The sequence below is a fragment of the Chrysochloris asiatica genome, unplaced genomic scaffold, assembly GCF_000296735.1.
Source record: "Chrysochloris asiatica unplaced genomic scaffold, ChrAsi1.0 scaffold00018, whole genome shotgun sequence".
NCBI classification, from domain to species: domain Eukaryota; kingdom Metazoa; phylum Chordata; class Mammalia; order Afrosoricida; family Chrysochloridae; genus Chrysochloris; species Chrysochloris asiatica.
Genome location: NW_006408536.1, coordinates 9620926 through 9638343, shown reverse-complemented (window position 1 = coordinate 9638343; position 17418 = coordinate 9620926). Strand labels below are relative to the sequence as shown.

The 17418-nt window shown below is 39.2% G+C and overlaps 1 protein-coding gene across 1 annotated transcript; it reads left to right on the top strand.

Moving 5' to 3' along the window:
• The first annotated feature begins 643 nt into the window (after positions 1–643).
• Positions 644–15601, top strand: PRDX4 (peroxiredoxin 4). The gene is made up of 7 exons (XM_006835674.1): positions 644–848; positions 4979–5096; positions 6223–6339; positions 8501–8623; positions 9811–9941; positions 11485–11519; positions 15488–15601. Exons 1-7 carry the CDS (start codon positions 644–646, stop codon positions 15536–15538), a joined length of 780 nt encoding a protein of 259 aa, XP_006835737.1. The 3' UTR covers positions 15539–15601.
• The last annotated feature ends 1817 nt before the right edge of the window (positions 15602–17418 follow it).

Genomic DNA, 17418 nt, shown 5'->3' with positions numbered 1-17418 from the left:
CCCAGGGGTTCGCAGTCCAGGGCAATTAATTCATCAGGGTCTCAAACAGCGCTGAGGGAGACCATACAGTCAGTCATAGCAGACGCCACCTGGCTGCCTTCTGGAGTTGGTCGAAGCTTCCTTTGGCGAGCTAGGTCACCCACAAGGGCGCAGGCCCAAACTAGGGGAGGTGGAGGCGGAGCCAGTACCACGTGGTGGGGGCAGGGGCGGGAAGAGGCCCTGAAAAACTCGTGCTTTGCAAACTGGAGGCAAAATGTAAGCCAGTTCAGGAGAAGGAAAGTTACTTTTAGATTTGGGTGGAAGATAGTGTGCTGATGGTGAGGCTTTGTGGAAGACATGGACTTGATAGAATGACAGTGCCTAAAACAGAGCAGAGAAAAGGAGCAACTTTTGCCAAGTAGGGCGACGATTAGCAGCGTTGGTCGCCACAGCCGCGCAGGCGCAAACGCCGGGGAGGGAGGACGAGGAGGTGGGGCCACCGCCGGCGGGGTGGGGCGAAGCGCAACGGGGCGGAGCTGGTCTCGCGCGGGCTTCCTGCGCGCTATAGCTGCTGGCTCGAGGCGGGAGAAGTTCGTGCTAAAGCCTAGGGACGTTCCTAAGCTCTTGTGGTCCTAGAAGTTTCGCGCCACAGTTTCTTGCCACGATGACCGCTAGCCAGAGCCAAAAGCTCCTGCTGCCTCTGCTGCTGCTCTTACTGCTGACTGGAGCTTTGCGGGGTTGGGAGGCTGAGGAGAGGCCCCGGACCCGCGAAGAAGAGTGCCACTTCTATGCGGGCGGACAAGTTTACCCTGGAGAGCCGTCCCGCGTTTCGGTTCCCGACCACTCCCTGCACCTCACCAAAGCCAAGAGTAGGTGGTGCTTCGTCAAAGGGTGGTGACTGGTGGGAGGCAAACAGCGGTGGGGACGGGCCCGAGACACGTGTACTCTGGTAGCGGTAGTTCCCCGAGGGGCCTAGGCTTGAGCTGCACCCACTGAGCTCCCACGGGTCTGGTTCTCTCCCGGGAGGAGGGGGCGGACGAAGTGGAGAGGGGACTCCAGCTGCAAAGAAAAGGAGTATTTCCCACAGATCAGATTTGTCATCGTTTGTGGTTACCCCAAAAGCCGCAGCTGAAAGAGAAAGGGTGTTTGTTCCTTGTCCGGAGCTCACAGGCTTTAGGGATGTTGTGCAAACTGAAACACTTCCTCCAGCAAAGCACGTTCCGGCCGCACATCCATCCCTCTGTTTCCAAGTACTACTACAGAGTTCCGCGGGAGAAAGATGAGGCTTTCTGCTCCCGCAAAGATCGAAAGCCTCGGAAACCCTGTGCGGGGTCGCTAGGAGTCGGAACCGACTCGACGGCACTTAACAACAGCGTTATAGAGTTAGCTGCTTGCTTGACTCTTGGCCGATATTCAGGGAGAATATATTTGTGGGGTGAATAATAATTCACAGAAAGTTTGATTTAACAGAAAAGTGAACCAAATACTCAGGAGGGCAAGCATTCATCTTCCCAAACCTGAGTCTGTATTGGCTATTCCGTGTTGCTCAGCAATTAAGAACCGATTGCAGAGTTCTTTGGAGGGGAAAGGACGGGACTAGAGGTTTGGAAAGAACGCGTTTGGGTTGATGATAAACTTCGTGGCAAGTTTGGGTCCTGCCAATTTGGCCTTTGATTATTTGCGTCTTTGTCCAATGTACACAGGAATGGTCAGTTTCTGGGAAGGACACGTCAGGCTAGGATACGTAGAAAGTTGTGGCAGGCTGGAGCTGAACTCTAAATTGGCCAAAAGAAGTGGATGGGGAACGATAGGGGAATAGACTGACGGGCTCGCTTTTCAGCGGATCCTTTGACCTTCTTTAGGCGTGTTATTTGGTTTTGGTGGTTCTATTACAGCATTTCTTGCGGGGGAGGGGGGGCGGGCGGGCAGTAATGCTTCTATGAATCCCTGGTGCTCATTGGGATTTGGGGTATTATTATGACAGGGTGGGGTGGGAGTGATCAATGAAAAAAACTGTTGACCTCCTTAAGCAGGCAATTCTTTCCTACTGAAAGTTAACTACTGTGCGATTTTAGTTGGTAAAATCCAGTCTTGCACTGTTAATAGAGTATTTCAAGTTAGTTTTGCTTTCCTGGGAAATATTTTGAAATTTGTTAGCCAGTTAAGTGTTTACTGACATTACATATGTTTCTCACAGGAAACAAATCCATTCTAAAAGCAAAAAAATATGATATATTTCCCTTTACCAACAAACGTTTTCAAATTTTAGTTATTTGCTATATATGTGTGTTTAGGATTATCTAAAATAAAAGATATAAGAGCTTTTATTCATAAGATGGGAGTGTGGTGGCAGTGTAGGAGACACATTGGACTGCTAACCACCAGGTTGGTGATTCAAGGCCACCAGCTGCTCTGCAGGTGAAGGGTGAGGCTTTCTGCTCTCACAAAGATATACAGCCTTGCAAACCTTATGCAGGATCCCTAAGGTTGGAATGACTTGATGGTACTTAAACATTCATAAAATGGAATATTATAGAATCATTAATATGTCATATTTTCAAATAATTTTTAGCAATTTGAAAACCTCTGTTCATGATTAATTTACTGTACTCAAAGGCTCTTAACAAATAAAAGTGTGCAACAAGATCTAAAAATGTGTGTTTAGAAAAGACACAAAATGGGAACAGTAGTTTAAGTTGGTGGGAGTTATGAAGGGGGGTGGTTTAAAGATTCTTCTTTATACTTCTCTGCATTTACCAGAATGTTTATATTAACTAATATATATATATATATTCAGGGCAGTTTTGTTTTCTACCGTGCAAGGGGTTGCTTTGGAATTCCACTTACAGAAATTAGCAAAGTAACTGGATGGATGACAGTTTTTCTTTGAACAAACACTGCGATTCATTTTCTTTTCTTTTTATTGTGAAGCAGTGTTTAGTGTATATCAGATATACGGGGGGCAGAAGGACTGCGTGTTCTCAAAAGATTGCCTCCAAACACTGCAATTCTTAAGTGCCCAAAATGTTCATGATAAAATTTATTTTTCAGATTAATTTTCCCAATATGCAGTAATCACTAAAAAGTGTCATTGTAGTATATCATTACAATTATAACTTCAAACCTAACATGTAGGGTTTCAAGCAATGTATATAAAGTTCAGTCGTTTTCTGGAGGAGCCCAGGAACTCAGTGGGTAAGTAAATGCTCAGCTGCTTAACTAAAAGGCCACTCCACAGAAGAAAGATCTGGCCATCTGCCCCTATAAAAATTAAAACCAAACCCACTGCCGTTGAGTCGATTCCAACTCATAGCAACACTATTAGGCATAATAGAACTGCCCCATAGGGTTTCCAAGGTTGTAATCTTTAGGGTAGTTGTTGTTGTAATGTGCCATGGAGTCGGTTCCGACTCATAGTGACCTTATACAGGGTTTCTGAGGCTGTAAATCTTTACAGGAGCAGAAAGCCTCATCTTTCTCCCGCGGAACAGCTGGTAGTTTCAAACTGCTGCCCTTAAGGTTCGCAGCCCAATTCGTAACCACTATGCTACCAGAGCTCCTTTTAGGGTAGTTGTTGTTTTTGTTAAGTTCCGTGGAGTTGGTTCCGACTCATAGCGACCCTGTACAGGGTTTCTGAAGCTGTAAATCTTTACAGGAACAGAAAGCCTCATCTTTCTCCTGTGGAACAGCTGGCAGTTTCAAACTGCCGACCTTGAGATTAGCAGTCCAATTTGTAACCACTACTATACCAGAGCTTTTAGGGTAGTAGATGACCACATATTTCTCCCATGGAGTGGCTGGTGGGTTTGAACTGCCTAACTGCCAACCTCTTGTTTGCAGTGAGAGCTTAATCACTGCCACCAGAGCTCCTTTGGTAAAGATTACCATCTAGGAAGCCCTATGGGGCAGTGGGCAGTTCTTCTCTGTGCTGTAGGATTGCTATGAGTCAGAAGTTAACTCAACAGCAGTGGGGTTGGCTCTGGTTACCTTTCTGCTAAACCTCCCCTCCCCCCAGCCTTTACCCAGTCATATCAAGGTTATTTATATAAGGTAAAGTAAGTAATCCCAGAGAAATGCATCTTCAGTTTGTCTCTTATTTACTAAATAACCATAAATGCTGGATATTACACAAAAATTTAAGTCTTGCTTTCTAGAAACCTTAGTCAAACATGAAAGCAAATATTGACCTCAATATATCTAATGCTTCTGAAAGTTTCAGTGCTAATCTGAATGTGTTAACAGAGCATCAAGGTACATTATTTTCAACTTTACAGCACACCCTTATAAGAGCGTGGCATGAACTGTTAGGTTTTGAACAGGTCATTTGAAACCTGTTCAAAAATGACTCCTCTTGCAAGGCCTTCTAGTAAAATAATCCTGTGGTCTGGGATTTTACATTTCTCGCCTGATTTGTAGTGAGTGTAGTCTAGTCTACAGCAGGTCGGCAGTGTATATGTGAGATGCATCCAGAACAAGCCACACTAGCATTAGCAGTACTTACTTGTGCCTTATCTCCAGTAGAATCATAGATATTTTCATGCCAAATGTGGAGTCCTGGTGTGGCACGGTAGGATATACATTGGACTGCTAACTGCAAGGTCAACAGTTCAGACACACCAGCTATTCCTTGGAGCCCTATATAAGGTCTCTATGAGTCGGAACTGACTCGACAGCACTTAACGACATGGTTGTTGCAGGTATCCTGAAACATAGTTTGCATTCAGTATTGTCTTAGTTAGCTGTCGACCCCTGCTAGCTCTTGCAGTTTTAAAGTCTTAATTAAAAGTGTTTATATAATTTCCATATACTAGTAATTGGTTTCCTATGTATTTTGTGTTATGTGTTCAATAACATTATTCTGAGAAGGGGTCTGCAGACTTTGCCAGACTGGTCAAAAGATTACGAAGCCCTGATATGTACTGGTTTCCTAAAGATGTCCTGCCATCCCACCAACTTTCTCAGTGCTATAAAACATCATATAATCTTTTTTCTTTCTTAGTTTCCAAGCCAGCACCTTATTGGGAAGGAACTGCTGTGATCAATGGAGAATTCAAGGAGCTCAAGTTAACTGATTATCGTGGGAAATACCTAGTCTTCTTCTTCTACCCACTTGATTTGTAAGTACTGTATGTAAATAACAGTAAATCCTCAATCATGATCAGTGATTCAAGACAACATAGTTAGAAATGTTTTTATTCAGCTTTTGGGCATTTAAAAAGGAAGAGCCAAAAGGGAAGCTGAAATGAGAAATTTATTCCAAAAGCCAGTGTCTATAGTATATTTCAGAGTACTGGTGTGGTGCTGTTGGTTAATGCGCTGGACTACAAAGTCAGTTTAAATGGCAAGGTGGGGGGGGGGTGGTTCAAGGTCACCAGCCGCTCCTTGAAAACCCTATACAGAGTCGCTATGGGTCGGAACCAGCTCAACAACACTTAACAGTGACAACATAGTGTATTTCAGGATCACACTGATCTCAATACTTTATAATTACAGCTACATGATTATGTTATCATTAAAGAAAAAGTAGAAGAGGGCCTTGTCAAGAAAGAGAGGGGAGTTAGAAAGCATTTCCTCATCTCCAAAATACTGATACCTCCAACTAGCTCAGAGGATTGGGATGTTATTGTTGTTGAGTGCCATCTAGTTTGTTCCGACTCCTAGCGACCTTGTGTAGGGCTTACAAGGTGCAACTGGTGAGTCTGAACCAGGAGCCTTTCAGTTAGCAGTTCAGTACTTATCCTACACCAGAAGTCCTTTAGGGTTGATACAGCAATGTTTTAAAAAATAGTGAAATGATGTAAAGTTTGTGTAGGTCCTTTGAAAATTATCAAGCATTATATAAATGTGGTTTGTAAGTGCCGTTGCAGTTCAAACCGACTGTGCAGTCCAGCACATTAACCCACAGCACCACACAAGGACTCCTACTCTATAAATATACAGTATTAAATAAAAGCGAATTAAATGAGGCTAAGAAGAGTTGAACATTAGTGATCACTGGTCCATTAAGTTATAGTAAGAAAATTTATTGAGATATAATTGAACTCTTAAGTACTTTTTATTGAATAATATTTGATCAAATAATAATATTTTTTACCTACTCCATCTCCGGAAGGTATATATATGTGTGTGTGTGTGTGTATAACTTAATATGTAATTTTATATACTAAAGATGTTTGTAAAAATAAACTCATTTATGTATTTTGAGAAAACTGAATTTTATTTATTTATTTTTTTTACTTTTAGCACATTTGTGTGTCCCACAGAAATTATCGCTTTTGGCGATAGAATTGAAGAATTCAGATCAATAAATACTGAAGTGGTAGCCTGCTCTGTCGATTCACAGTTTACCCATTTGGCCTGGTTAGTACCTTATTTTTGCAGGATAATAAAGTGGATATATTCTGAAATCATAGACTAATATGTATTTTTTAACTTATGGTAGTTTGGGTGAAAATTTACACAGCAAATTCGTTTTCCATTCAATAATATGTACATAGTTGACATTGGTTGCAATCCTTTCAATGTAACAGCACTCGTCCCAGTTTCTGTCTGGATTTCCCATATCCATTTTCCTTCTTTCCTGTCCCTTCCTGCCTTCTGAGCTTTGGTTTTGGGCAAAAGATGCCCTTTTGATTGAACTATTAATTGTCAGACTTTTCGGGACTAGATTTTTCTGAGCTGGTATTCAATGAAGTTATGAAATGCTTAAGGATTTTATAGGACATTTCAAAATTGGGGTAAAAATTAAATGCAAGAAATGTGATTTCCATGGCAAAACCCACTAAATTGTATGATATATTTATTGTAATAAATTATATAATCTCAATTTGAAAGGGAAAAACTATGCCTTTTCTGTTACTCATTTATCTAGTATGGTGAGTTATATTCAAAATAGCTTTTTATAATTTCTCAAGAAGCAATGGTTTTGGTGGGTTTGTTAAACTTTTTATTAATTGAGTGAAAATTACAGAGTAGATCATCAGTTTTACATTCAACAAATCTTATACTTTGCTTCATTACAATGATTGCAATCCCCTCCATACACCATCAATTAACAGTGTTTACCTCTGTTCACTTTAACTATTGCATTCTTCCCTGTGTCTCCTGCTACCTTCATCTTTTTTCTGCTGACCCTCTTGTTGTAATTGCCTGCCCCATTACCCATGTTAACATGTGTCTACCCTCTAGCCCGTGAATAATTTTTCCTCCCCCTTCCGTAACCATCATGATTGTTTCTTTTATTAAGAAAACCTTTTAAGAAGCAATAGTTTTTTTTAAAGTTCATTTAAAAAAGGATTTTCATCTAATTAGTTTCAAAGAATTGTAAAATCAAATGACAAGAAATGGCATTCACCCACACATAATTGGTTCAGCATTTCTGGAGAGCCATTAGGCAACATATTTCAAATTTTGAAGTGTTTTTACACAGTAAAGATATTCAGAATTATTTTGTTTTTTAAACTTATTAAAGGTACAAATTCAAGACACAAGTTCTTCTCCACTTAAAATTATTTTCTAAGAAGGGATTTCAAAAAATTTCATGGCAAAATTGCATTTTGCCATGAACTTTTCCAACCACCTCGTATACCTAACAAATTTTAATTCAGTGGGAAACTACAATTTAAGTATTTTTAAATGCAGTTAAATATATTTTATTTTTAACTTAAGATACAAATTTATACTTACGGTGGTTTAATATAAATATATTAAATAGCTTTAATTTGCTTTATCATTTCTATAGTAATTCTAAATCTTCCAAGGGTTAAAACATATACCCACCAAGGAAAGTTATATCATCCCAAATAATTTGGGATTGGTTTCCCAAGGAATTTTTTGGGTGCCTTCTCAATTGAGTAGGTTTATCTCATCCAGAGATTTTGACTTGGATGTCAGAACTGGGCCTGTAGACATCTGGGTCCATTTTTCAGTGTTCTACAGTTGCTATGCCAGTACCCTCCCATTGGGATACCAGTCCACATCCCCTGTTTTCAATTTACAGAATACTTAATACTAAGTCTGAGATTATAACTAACTTTCTTTCACTGCGTCAGGTGGACTTTGCATTTCTTTTGCTCTCAGAATATTTAAATATAATCCAGTTTTATTCTACCTATCTGTCAAGGTCTCATATTTTTATCACAACTCTTAAGGTTTTGATTATGACTAGATATCCCTTAATCCATCAGTTCTAGGAATTACTCAGACAAGTGTGCAAAGATGGGAATACAAGGATGTTTCCAGCAGTGTTTAGAAAAGCAAACAAAGAGGGGAGATCTAAATGTTGCATCTGTAGGAATAAGTTAAATATGGTATATCTATACATCAAGAATATGATATATTTTTGAATGTATGATGTATGTATCTATATGTAGTGTTTAAAGAATGCCAACATATTGTTAAGTGGGAAAACAAAAGAAAATACAATGTATATTAGCCTGATTGTGCATCTGCAGAGAAAGAGTGCTATCTTGATATATACCATTTACTTCACTCTGAGAGGTAAACGTTCTGTTTGTTACAGGATTAATACCCCTCGAAGACAAGGAGGTCTTGGGCCAATAAGGATTCCACTTCTTTCAGATTTGACCCATCAGATCTCAAAGGACTATGGGGTCTATCTGGAGGACTCAGGCCACACTCTTAGGTACCTTTCAGTAGTTTTACATTAGGACAAATTCAAGTATACTTGTAATCTTCCTTGAAATGGATGTTATTTTCAATTTAAAAGACATAAGGTTTGATCAAGAAATATTTATTTTGCTCTATTTGCAAGCATATTGTAGATACTCATTAAATTAATTGGTAAGTGCCCTACTTAAGCTGTGCTAGTAGACAGAGCTAGAAGGTTATTTGCAGGACTTTTACCACCCTGTCATTTTATAGATAAAAGAACTAGATTCATAGAACTTAATCAGTTATAGAATCAGTTAATGGCAGAGTTCAGACTTGAACCTAGGTCCCCCAACTCCTTGTCTGCTTCTTTTTCCTCTTTTCCCACACTGACTCCAGCAATGTTTTCTCTAAATGCAAGTATCGTAATTGGCATACCTTGGTCTTTGGAGTAGAAAATGTTCAGGAACTATCTGACTCAGCAGCTCTCACTGAGTCATTTGGAAAGGGTATAATATTGGCCTAACACTTGTCATTTTGTTATAATTATGTTTAGCTATGTTTAACAGTGCAAATAATTTCTTTTTTTGTTTTATGTTGTCAATATTTTATAAACCTCTACTTTCATAAGTTATATTGAGATAATTCTCATATTGTATAATTCACCCAGTTGTGCAACCATCAGCACAATTTTCGGACATTTTCATCACCCCAATATTCATCATCTCAATGGCAGGTCTTTTCAGTCAAAGTACTTCATTACTTCCCAGTCTGAAGAAGTGAATCACACATACGGAGATTTAGAGATTAGAGGGAGAGGTAACTTGGCTTAGATTGGTGACCTTGTTTTTTTTCCACTGTTGAAGAAGGAAGATGTAAAGATATCTTAAAGTGGTTTAAAAAAAAAAAATGGGTCATTCATTTGCCCAGCAGAATGAATGCTTCACTGTATAGTTTCATCATTTTGTTTACAGTGCAATAAAATCCCATACCTAGTATTCCTGAATATGCAGCTGTAAATACTCTAGTATACTAATTTCATAGTTAAAAGCAGATTTTTAAAGCTACCATTTAGCAGTGATAATACCATATTACAGAGTGAATGAGTGAGTGAGAATATTTGTGTGTATACGTCCTTCCATATGGATGATAATGGGATTTGCATTAATTCTTGTCTTAACTGAGAAGACATGGCCTTACCTCTACCATTCTATTTTACAGAGGTCTATTCATTATTGATGACAAGGGAACCCTAAGACAAATGACTCTGAATGATCTTCCAGTGGGTCGATCAGTGGATGAGACACTCCGTTTGGTTCAAGCATTCCAGTACACCGACAAACATGGAGAAGGTACCCTTCCTTTCTAAGCAATGTAGCCTTTTGATATTTTAGTTTGAGAAATAGCAGAATTTGTTTGGTTTCTTATCCTAATAGGATGGTTCCAGAGTTTTCAAATTATTAGCAGACCTTTTTAACAGATCACAACATTATTTGAAGTGCTATTAACAAAACATCATTGACATATTTTACTTACTGAATAAGGTGCAGACATTCATTTCTGGCATAGCATTTTGGGATAAATTTTAAAAGTTAAAGTTTCTGCAATACAGGTATGCCCCACTTTTTAAAATTGCTTTACACCACCTCTGTTAGTACCTATTTTTGCTATTCAAAAGGCATTTTGTGAAGATTTTCGCTTTTACCAAAAAAAGGGGGAAGTGAAATTAGTGCTCAGCATTTGTTTTACAGCGAGCTGTTAAAGAGGCAGTACTCACCTTGAACAGCAAGAATGGCGTTGCTAAGCTCCTTCCCAGGGAACTGTACTCAGCGTCAAGCTGCCATCACTTTCAACTGTGTCTGTGAACACTGTGTTACTGTTATTTTAGGTTTTATGTGTTATTAACTATGATTTGAGTAGGTTGTTTTGGTGGGGGTGTCTAGAACTCCTGGTGTGAGACTGTAGGATCAGCACTGGACTGTGAACTACAAGGTCAGCAGTTCAAACCCACCAATTGCTCCTTGCAAACCCTATACAGGTCACTATGAGTAGGAACCAACTCAGTGGTACTTAACAGCAATAGTAACAGGAATGCTTAAAAATGTTTCCAATATAGCTAATAGTAATTGCTGTGCTTTACACCATTTTCAGCATAGGAAAGGTTCCTTAGGAACGCTATACTTTCAGATAGTGAGGGAAACTTGTATTTCTGTAACTTAAAATATATGCCTACCTGGTACTATTTTATAATGTAGGTTTCATCTATTTACATATTATTTGATTTAACATTTTTAATAATGTAGTACTCAGGGTTTCTTAGTGTCACACTGATAATTTATCAATTCATCCTTTTACTCTGAGATTTATCAATAACTAAATGAAAAACTCAGATTTTGCTGAGCTATAACACATGTGTAACTCAGTGCCTGAGCCAAGATACATTCCAAATAAAAGGGAAATCCTACTTTTCCAAATAAGTTTAAAGTCACTCAATAAACAGCCATGGCACCAGTACAAAATGCTGCAAGAATATGTAGCAGACAGGCTGACTGGAAGTTTATGTAAATTCAGAGACATGTTTGGCCTGCCCACATCTTTTAAGTCAATAGATTCCTAAACTTTATTAGAGGAACGCTTAATTTGGTTTCTTAAATGTAAGTGTAACTAAACTTAATTGTCAAAAATTAAAATAGATTAGTTGCCTGCTCACAAGTTCCATGACTAAAATTCTTTGATGGGAGCAGCAAGCACCAGCAAGTGCTCGGTGGCCTGGAAATGCTATTAATATAGACTCAGTTTTCAGTTGTATGTGAAAAAGAGAAGTTAAGTTAGGAGTTGTAGAGGAGAACTGACCTTTTGTCTTTTCAACGGCCTTTCCCATTTATTCTTTTGCAGTCTGCCCTGCTGGTTGGAAACCTGGTAGTGAAACAGTAAGTCAAACTGATTTTTCTCTTAAAGAGATTGGGGGTAGGGGGAAATGGCAGCAAGAAATGCCATCCTTAGAATAGTCTTCCCTTGTAATACAGTACTGTCGTGATTTTGTACCCAAGTAAACATTGCTAGATAGAAATCAGCGCATACAGGCATTCTTTGAACTATAGGCAGAATAGCTAAAACTGGAGAAAGCAGAATATGGTGCTTAATGGTATGAGTTTTAAAGCAAAGAAATACACTATCTAAATAAAAGTTTTAAAAAGACTGAAGACATGGTAGATAAATTCAGAGGTCTCTGAGATCATGTCTGGAATTTCTTCCTATAGTGTGAGCAAAAGAAACCTTTCTGTGCATGTATAGTAAAAAAAAATCTTTTGAGAAAATCTGGTTTAACACTGAATCTAATGATTCTCTCCTTGTCATTTGTTTCCTTTGAAGAAAGAAAAGATTGAAATTGGTACTTTCTATAATTTTAGGGTGACTATAATTTATGGAAGGAGCTCTGGTAGTGTAGTGATTACGAATCAGGCTGCGAACCTTAAGGTCAGCTGTTCGAAACTACCAGCTGTTTCGCAGGAGAAAGATGAGACTTTCTGTTCCTGTAAAGATTTACAGCCTCGGAAACCCTGTACAGGGTCGCTATGAGTTGGAACCAACTCCACAGCACATAACAACAACAATAATTTATGGACCATCCCTAAAGTAGTCCCTAGCCAAAATAAAATTTGGAAACTTGTTATAAACCTTTAATTTAAAAAAAATGCTTATCGTCTAAAAATGAATATACAAGTTATAGTTAGGAAATTGAAAAATAGGTAGAACATTGGAGGGAAGAAATTATTCTTAGGGTAATAGAAAAATATAGACTCCTAAGACTTTTCTTCTTGTTAAAGTGCTTTTGAGTTGGTTCTGACTCATAGTGACCTGTATAAGCTTTCCAAGGAACAGCTGGTGTTAACCTTGCAGTTAACAGTCCAGTGCTTATTCAACAGCACCACACCACACACACACACATATATATATGGACTTGTTGTTAAGTGCCGTCGAGTTGATCCCGACCTATAGCGACCCTCTATAGGGTTTCTGAGGAGCAGCTGGTGGTGAGCTTGAACCGCCGACCTTGCAGTTCAAATGGCTTTGCAGTCTGGCGCATTAACCCACAGCGCCACACCAGGACTCCATATATGGACTTAGCAAACCAAAAAAAGTACATTAACCACAATCAAAGGTAGACATTTACTCTGGAATCTCCAAGTAGGTAAAGCTACATTTTACTGGTTTTGAATCAATTTCTGATGATTTTTGCAAAGCTGCTTGCCCTTTGAGGGTCAAAGTTGATGTTATAGTACAAACTTACACTCCTCTATACATAGATCTGATGAGCCTCAAGGGGGATTTGAGGTTATGCATTAAAAGTACTGAAAGTACCATGTACTTTAAATCATGAATTAGTCATTAGGTTAGTATACATTTATCAATTGTGAGGCTTATAAATAGAAATACACATCAGAAGCTTCTGGCATCACCTGAGAATCCTTAAAAAGCATCTCTGGGTAGTTCTTTAAAGTAGGGACAACTTCCCTCTGAAGCTGTAGCAAATCCAACTGTGACTGATGAATAACATCACTATGAATCCCTGTCCTGAGAAATCAGCAGAACTCCCAAGTAGTACAGGTTCACTTTGAAGTTTTATAGGATGAGTTTTTCACATCTCAGAAAACATGTTGACAATTTGCAGGATTAAGTTTTGAGAGGCCACAAACACCATTGAGAATCTAATTAAAATCATGGATTCTCCTTCCAGAAGAATTCCCATGTGTTGTCACATACTGTATTTGGTCACTCTTTCAGCAAACATTTGTTGAGCACCTGCTACCTGACAATTATTCAAACTATTACTATAGCCAGACAGTATCTATAATGAACAACACCACCAAGTTCCCTGCTCTTAAATTCTAATTTTTGACAGTGTTAAATGTTTTTTTTAAGTGGGTTGATGGGATAGTGCCTGGCATGGGGACTTCTGAAATAGCATATAAGCAGAAACAAGAGAGAAGAGAAAGATCCACTTGTGTAGAGCTGGCAGAAAAAATAAGGGCAAAAGCCTTGAGGCAAGAGCCAGCTTAGCATGTTTAAGGAATAGAAAGGGGACCAATGTGGTAGGAATCTAGTAAGCTACTTAGAGGGAAAGAATGCCAGCATCATGTGTGACATAGAGTCAGAGTATAGTGAGAACTGATTCTGTAACATGGAGGCCATTAGTTACTATAGTGAGGGCAGGTATCAGTTGGAACTAGTTTGAGGTTGGGGGCAGGTACAAGGTGAGGAAAACAATATAAAATATAGAAAAATTAAGTAGCTGGAGAGGAGGATATAGGGTCAAAAAAGATTTTGTGGTGCTGTTGCTTTGAAGCTAGATGAATCTGTCATCTCCATCTCCTTCAGTTCTCTCCTGCATGTGGTAGAGATTTCCTGCTTGGTCTTCCTGACCTAAGTTTCTCTCCTCTACAATGCTTGTCATTCATTAGACCAGAACCTTTAATGGCTTGCCAAACTTGAGACAAAGCCCGGATACTCAGGAATAGCCTTCAAGCCTTTCCATTCTGTATCCACAGGCCGCTCCCAGCCTCACCTTCCCTAGGACTACTGCACTCATGCATGCTGTGCTCCTGCCAAATCACGTGATTTGTTACTTGCCAAAGTAGCCCTGCTTTTTTGCATCACTGTGCCTTTGCTCCAGTTTTTCTGCTGCGTGGAATGCCTGCCCCCTTTAAATTCTACTCATCTCTGAAGACCAACTTAATGCCACCTCCTCTTGGAAGCCTTCCCTGATTCTACCACCAGCCTCCATTGGGCCACACGGCCTGGGTTACAGCACAATAACACTGTGCATCAGATCACAAACCAGTTGTATGCATGTACATCCTTCCCACATTCTTCTAAGCGCTTCAATGGCCTTTGTATCCCTGCTGCTCAGTGTACTGTTGATACATGGTAGTTATGCAGAAAAAATTGTGATTGAATTTAAATGCAGAGATTCTAAATTGGCAAAGACAGAATTTTCCTTGATGTGCTGCCCATAAACAGTTAAAATTCATTTTAAACTAACGAAAAACTGAAGAAAGCGCATATCGAACTGCATTAAACCAGTTATAGTAGGTTACTTTTGTATATCTATAAGTATAGGTGTCTTTTACCTGTAACTGACAAGTTAATAGAGTTAATAGGAGGTAACATTTTACTGGAAATAAAGGTCAGGTTGGTTTCTAAGGCTGTGATGCATGTCTTGAGTATATGTTCATAGTTAATGAACGTAATACTTGAGTATTTTTGAGCATTTTGGGGTTTTTTTACTTTGTATTTTGAGATTAAAAGACTGTGTTCTGGTCTTTTGCCTTGGTTTGTCCCTCAAAGCAAGAGATGGGTCATTAGCCTATGTGATCTTTAAATGGATTATATCCAAGACACCTACCCCAAAAAACTTTTTGTATATTTCATTGGGGGGGGGGAGTTGTTTTCTGTACTGTCCCTCCACCCCCAAAATTCTTTCAATTAAACCTTCAGTGAACACACTGCCTCCTTCTCAGATCTTTTGGCATGCCACTATTTCATCAGCAAATGATCTCAGAAATACATTAGCATCTGTAGCTGTGCTCTCTTAATGTGTTTGAATTACTTAGATCAAACCTGAAGATGCCATGCAAGCCTGGTGGCCAAGAGAAGAGTTGTAAGTAAAGTTTGGGGTGCTTGAGTACAGATGTTAATTTATTAAATAAGAAATTTGCCTTGTGGGATTATCTGAGATTAATAGGCAGGACAAATCCAGTTTTTCCTAAATATATGTAATACAATTTGGTACACAAAAATAATCTTTTATCTTCTTTAGTTGAAATGGACAACCAATGTCAGACTAATTATGTACTTTAGATTTTAAAATAAATAATTTGCTTTTTATTTTAAACAGATAATCCCAGATCCAGCTGGAAAACTGAAGTATTTCGACAAACTAAATTGAAAATTACTTCCTCAGGGCATGGATGTTTGAGCGTTACCAATAAAGTTCAGTGTTTTGTTACCACATTGCATTGTAATAGTAATTTCTTGGAAAATATAAAAATCCATGTCATAGTTCAAAGATATTTAGTGTTCAAGATATACCTGATACCAAAAGACAGACTGTTCTCCATCTTTACAAAGTTAGAAAAGTCACATTGAACCAGACAAGTAACAATAGAAGTGTTGTATAGTTAAGGGATCTGGTACTTGGGAGAATTTACCTCATCCTCTCTTTCATGTTAATCTTTCTCAACCTTCACAAAAATTCTTATTCCCAGGGAAAGCCATCTCTAAAAATGGTGGTATTACTGGACTCCTGACCAAAACAGTTCTGTCATAAATGATTGGTGGTTAGTGACAGACATTTATGGGGAATCCAGCCTTCATAGCATTCTCCAATGTTCTCAATGCTAACAACTTTAGAAGCTAATCTTTTAGTAAAGTTGAAGACTGCTAGTATTTGGTGTTTAAACAGGCCTATGGTTATCTTGGTAAGCAATGATTTTTATAAGCATTCTATTGGAATCCTATTCTCATACTTCCTTTTCTAACCTAAAGAAGTGCATTTTTTACTCATGAAAATAGACTCTCTGGTTGAAAGTTAACCATTCTTTGGAGCTTTACTAGCTAGCTCTCCAGTTCGTCCTGGGTGTGAGAGTATTGAAAATACTAATATTAGGGTTCCAGTTCATACATGCATGAATATTCTCACACACACACCCAAAAATTTTAAACATCTCTGATCAGTAGAGGGCTGCAGATCTCTCAGTAATACATTTGTCTTAGTCTCATTAGAGTGCCTTCAATAAAAAAAGTCCAACCAAAACAGTGGCTTCCAAAGGGGTCTGCTGGGCCAGTTAAATTCAAGGTAGAGAGCTCAGCTCAGAATGTTATGGTGACTGTTTGGGGGGATCCTATGGAGTCCTGGTGTGGCGCTGTGGGTTAATGTGCCAGACTGTAAAGCTGTTTGAACTGCAAGGTCAGTGGTTCAAGCTCACTAGCTGCTCTTCATAAACCCTATGCAGGGTTGGAACCAACTCGACGACACTTAACGAGTCCTGGTGTGGTGCTGTGGGTTAATGCACTGAACTGCAAAGTCAATTGGAACAAAAAAGGCAGTTCCAGCTCACCAGCTGCTCCTCGGAAACCCTATACAGGGTTGCTATGAGTTGGAACGGATTTAACGGCACTTAACAAAACAGGGTCGCTATGGGTCGGAACCGACTCGACGGCACTTAACAACAACAACAACAAAAACAAGGGATTGTTTTGATAGATTTTCTGAAAGACACAGGATGATCACTGGCTTATTAGGAAGAAGTGTAAGAAAATTGCATTGGTGAGGGAAAAAAAAAAGAAGAGAGCTGTACCAAGGAATTTTTTCCATCATAACTGTACCTCGTTTTTTTGAGGGTAGCAAGGACTATCCTAGAATAATTTTATTGGGAAATCTGACTCCATCCACCTTAAAGCTTTGATCCTGCCCCTTTAAACTTCATTTCGTTCCCCAAACTCAAAAGAACAATTACAAATAGCAAAGTTTTTGAGTCCCTCAAGTTAGCCAAAGCTGCTGTTTTGACATGTAAATTGAAGAGCACAGAAGTGTTTAGGGAAGGATTATTGTTAAGTGCCATATAGTCAGTTCCAACTCATAGTGACCCTGTATAGGGTTTCCAAAGATCAGCTGATGAGCTTGAACCGCCAACCTGGCAGTTCAAACAGCTTTGTAGTCTGGTGCATCAATCCACAGTGCAACACCAGGACTCCTAGGGAAGGATTGTTGTTGTCAGGTGCCATCGAGTCGGAACCGACTCATAGCGACCCCATGCACAGCAGAAC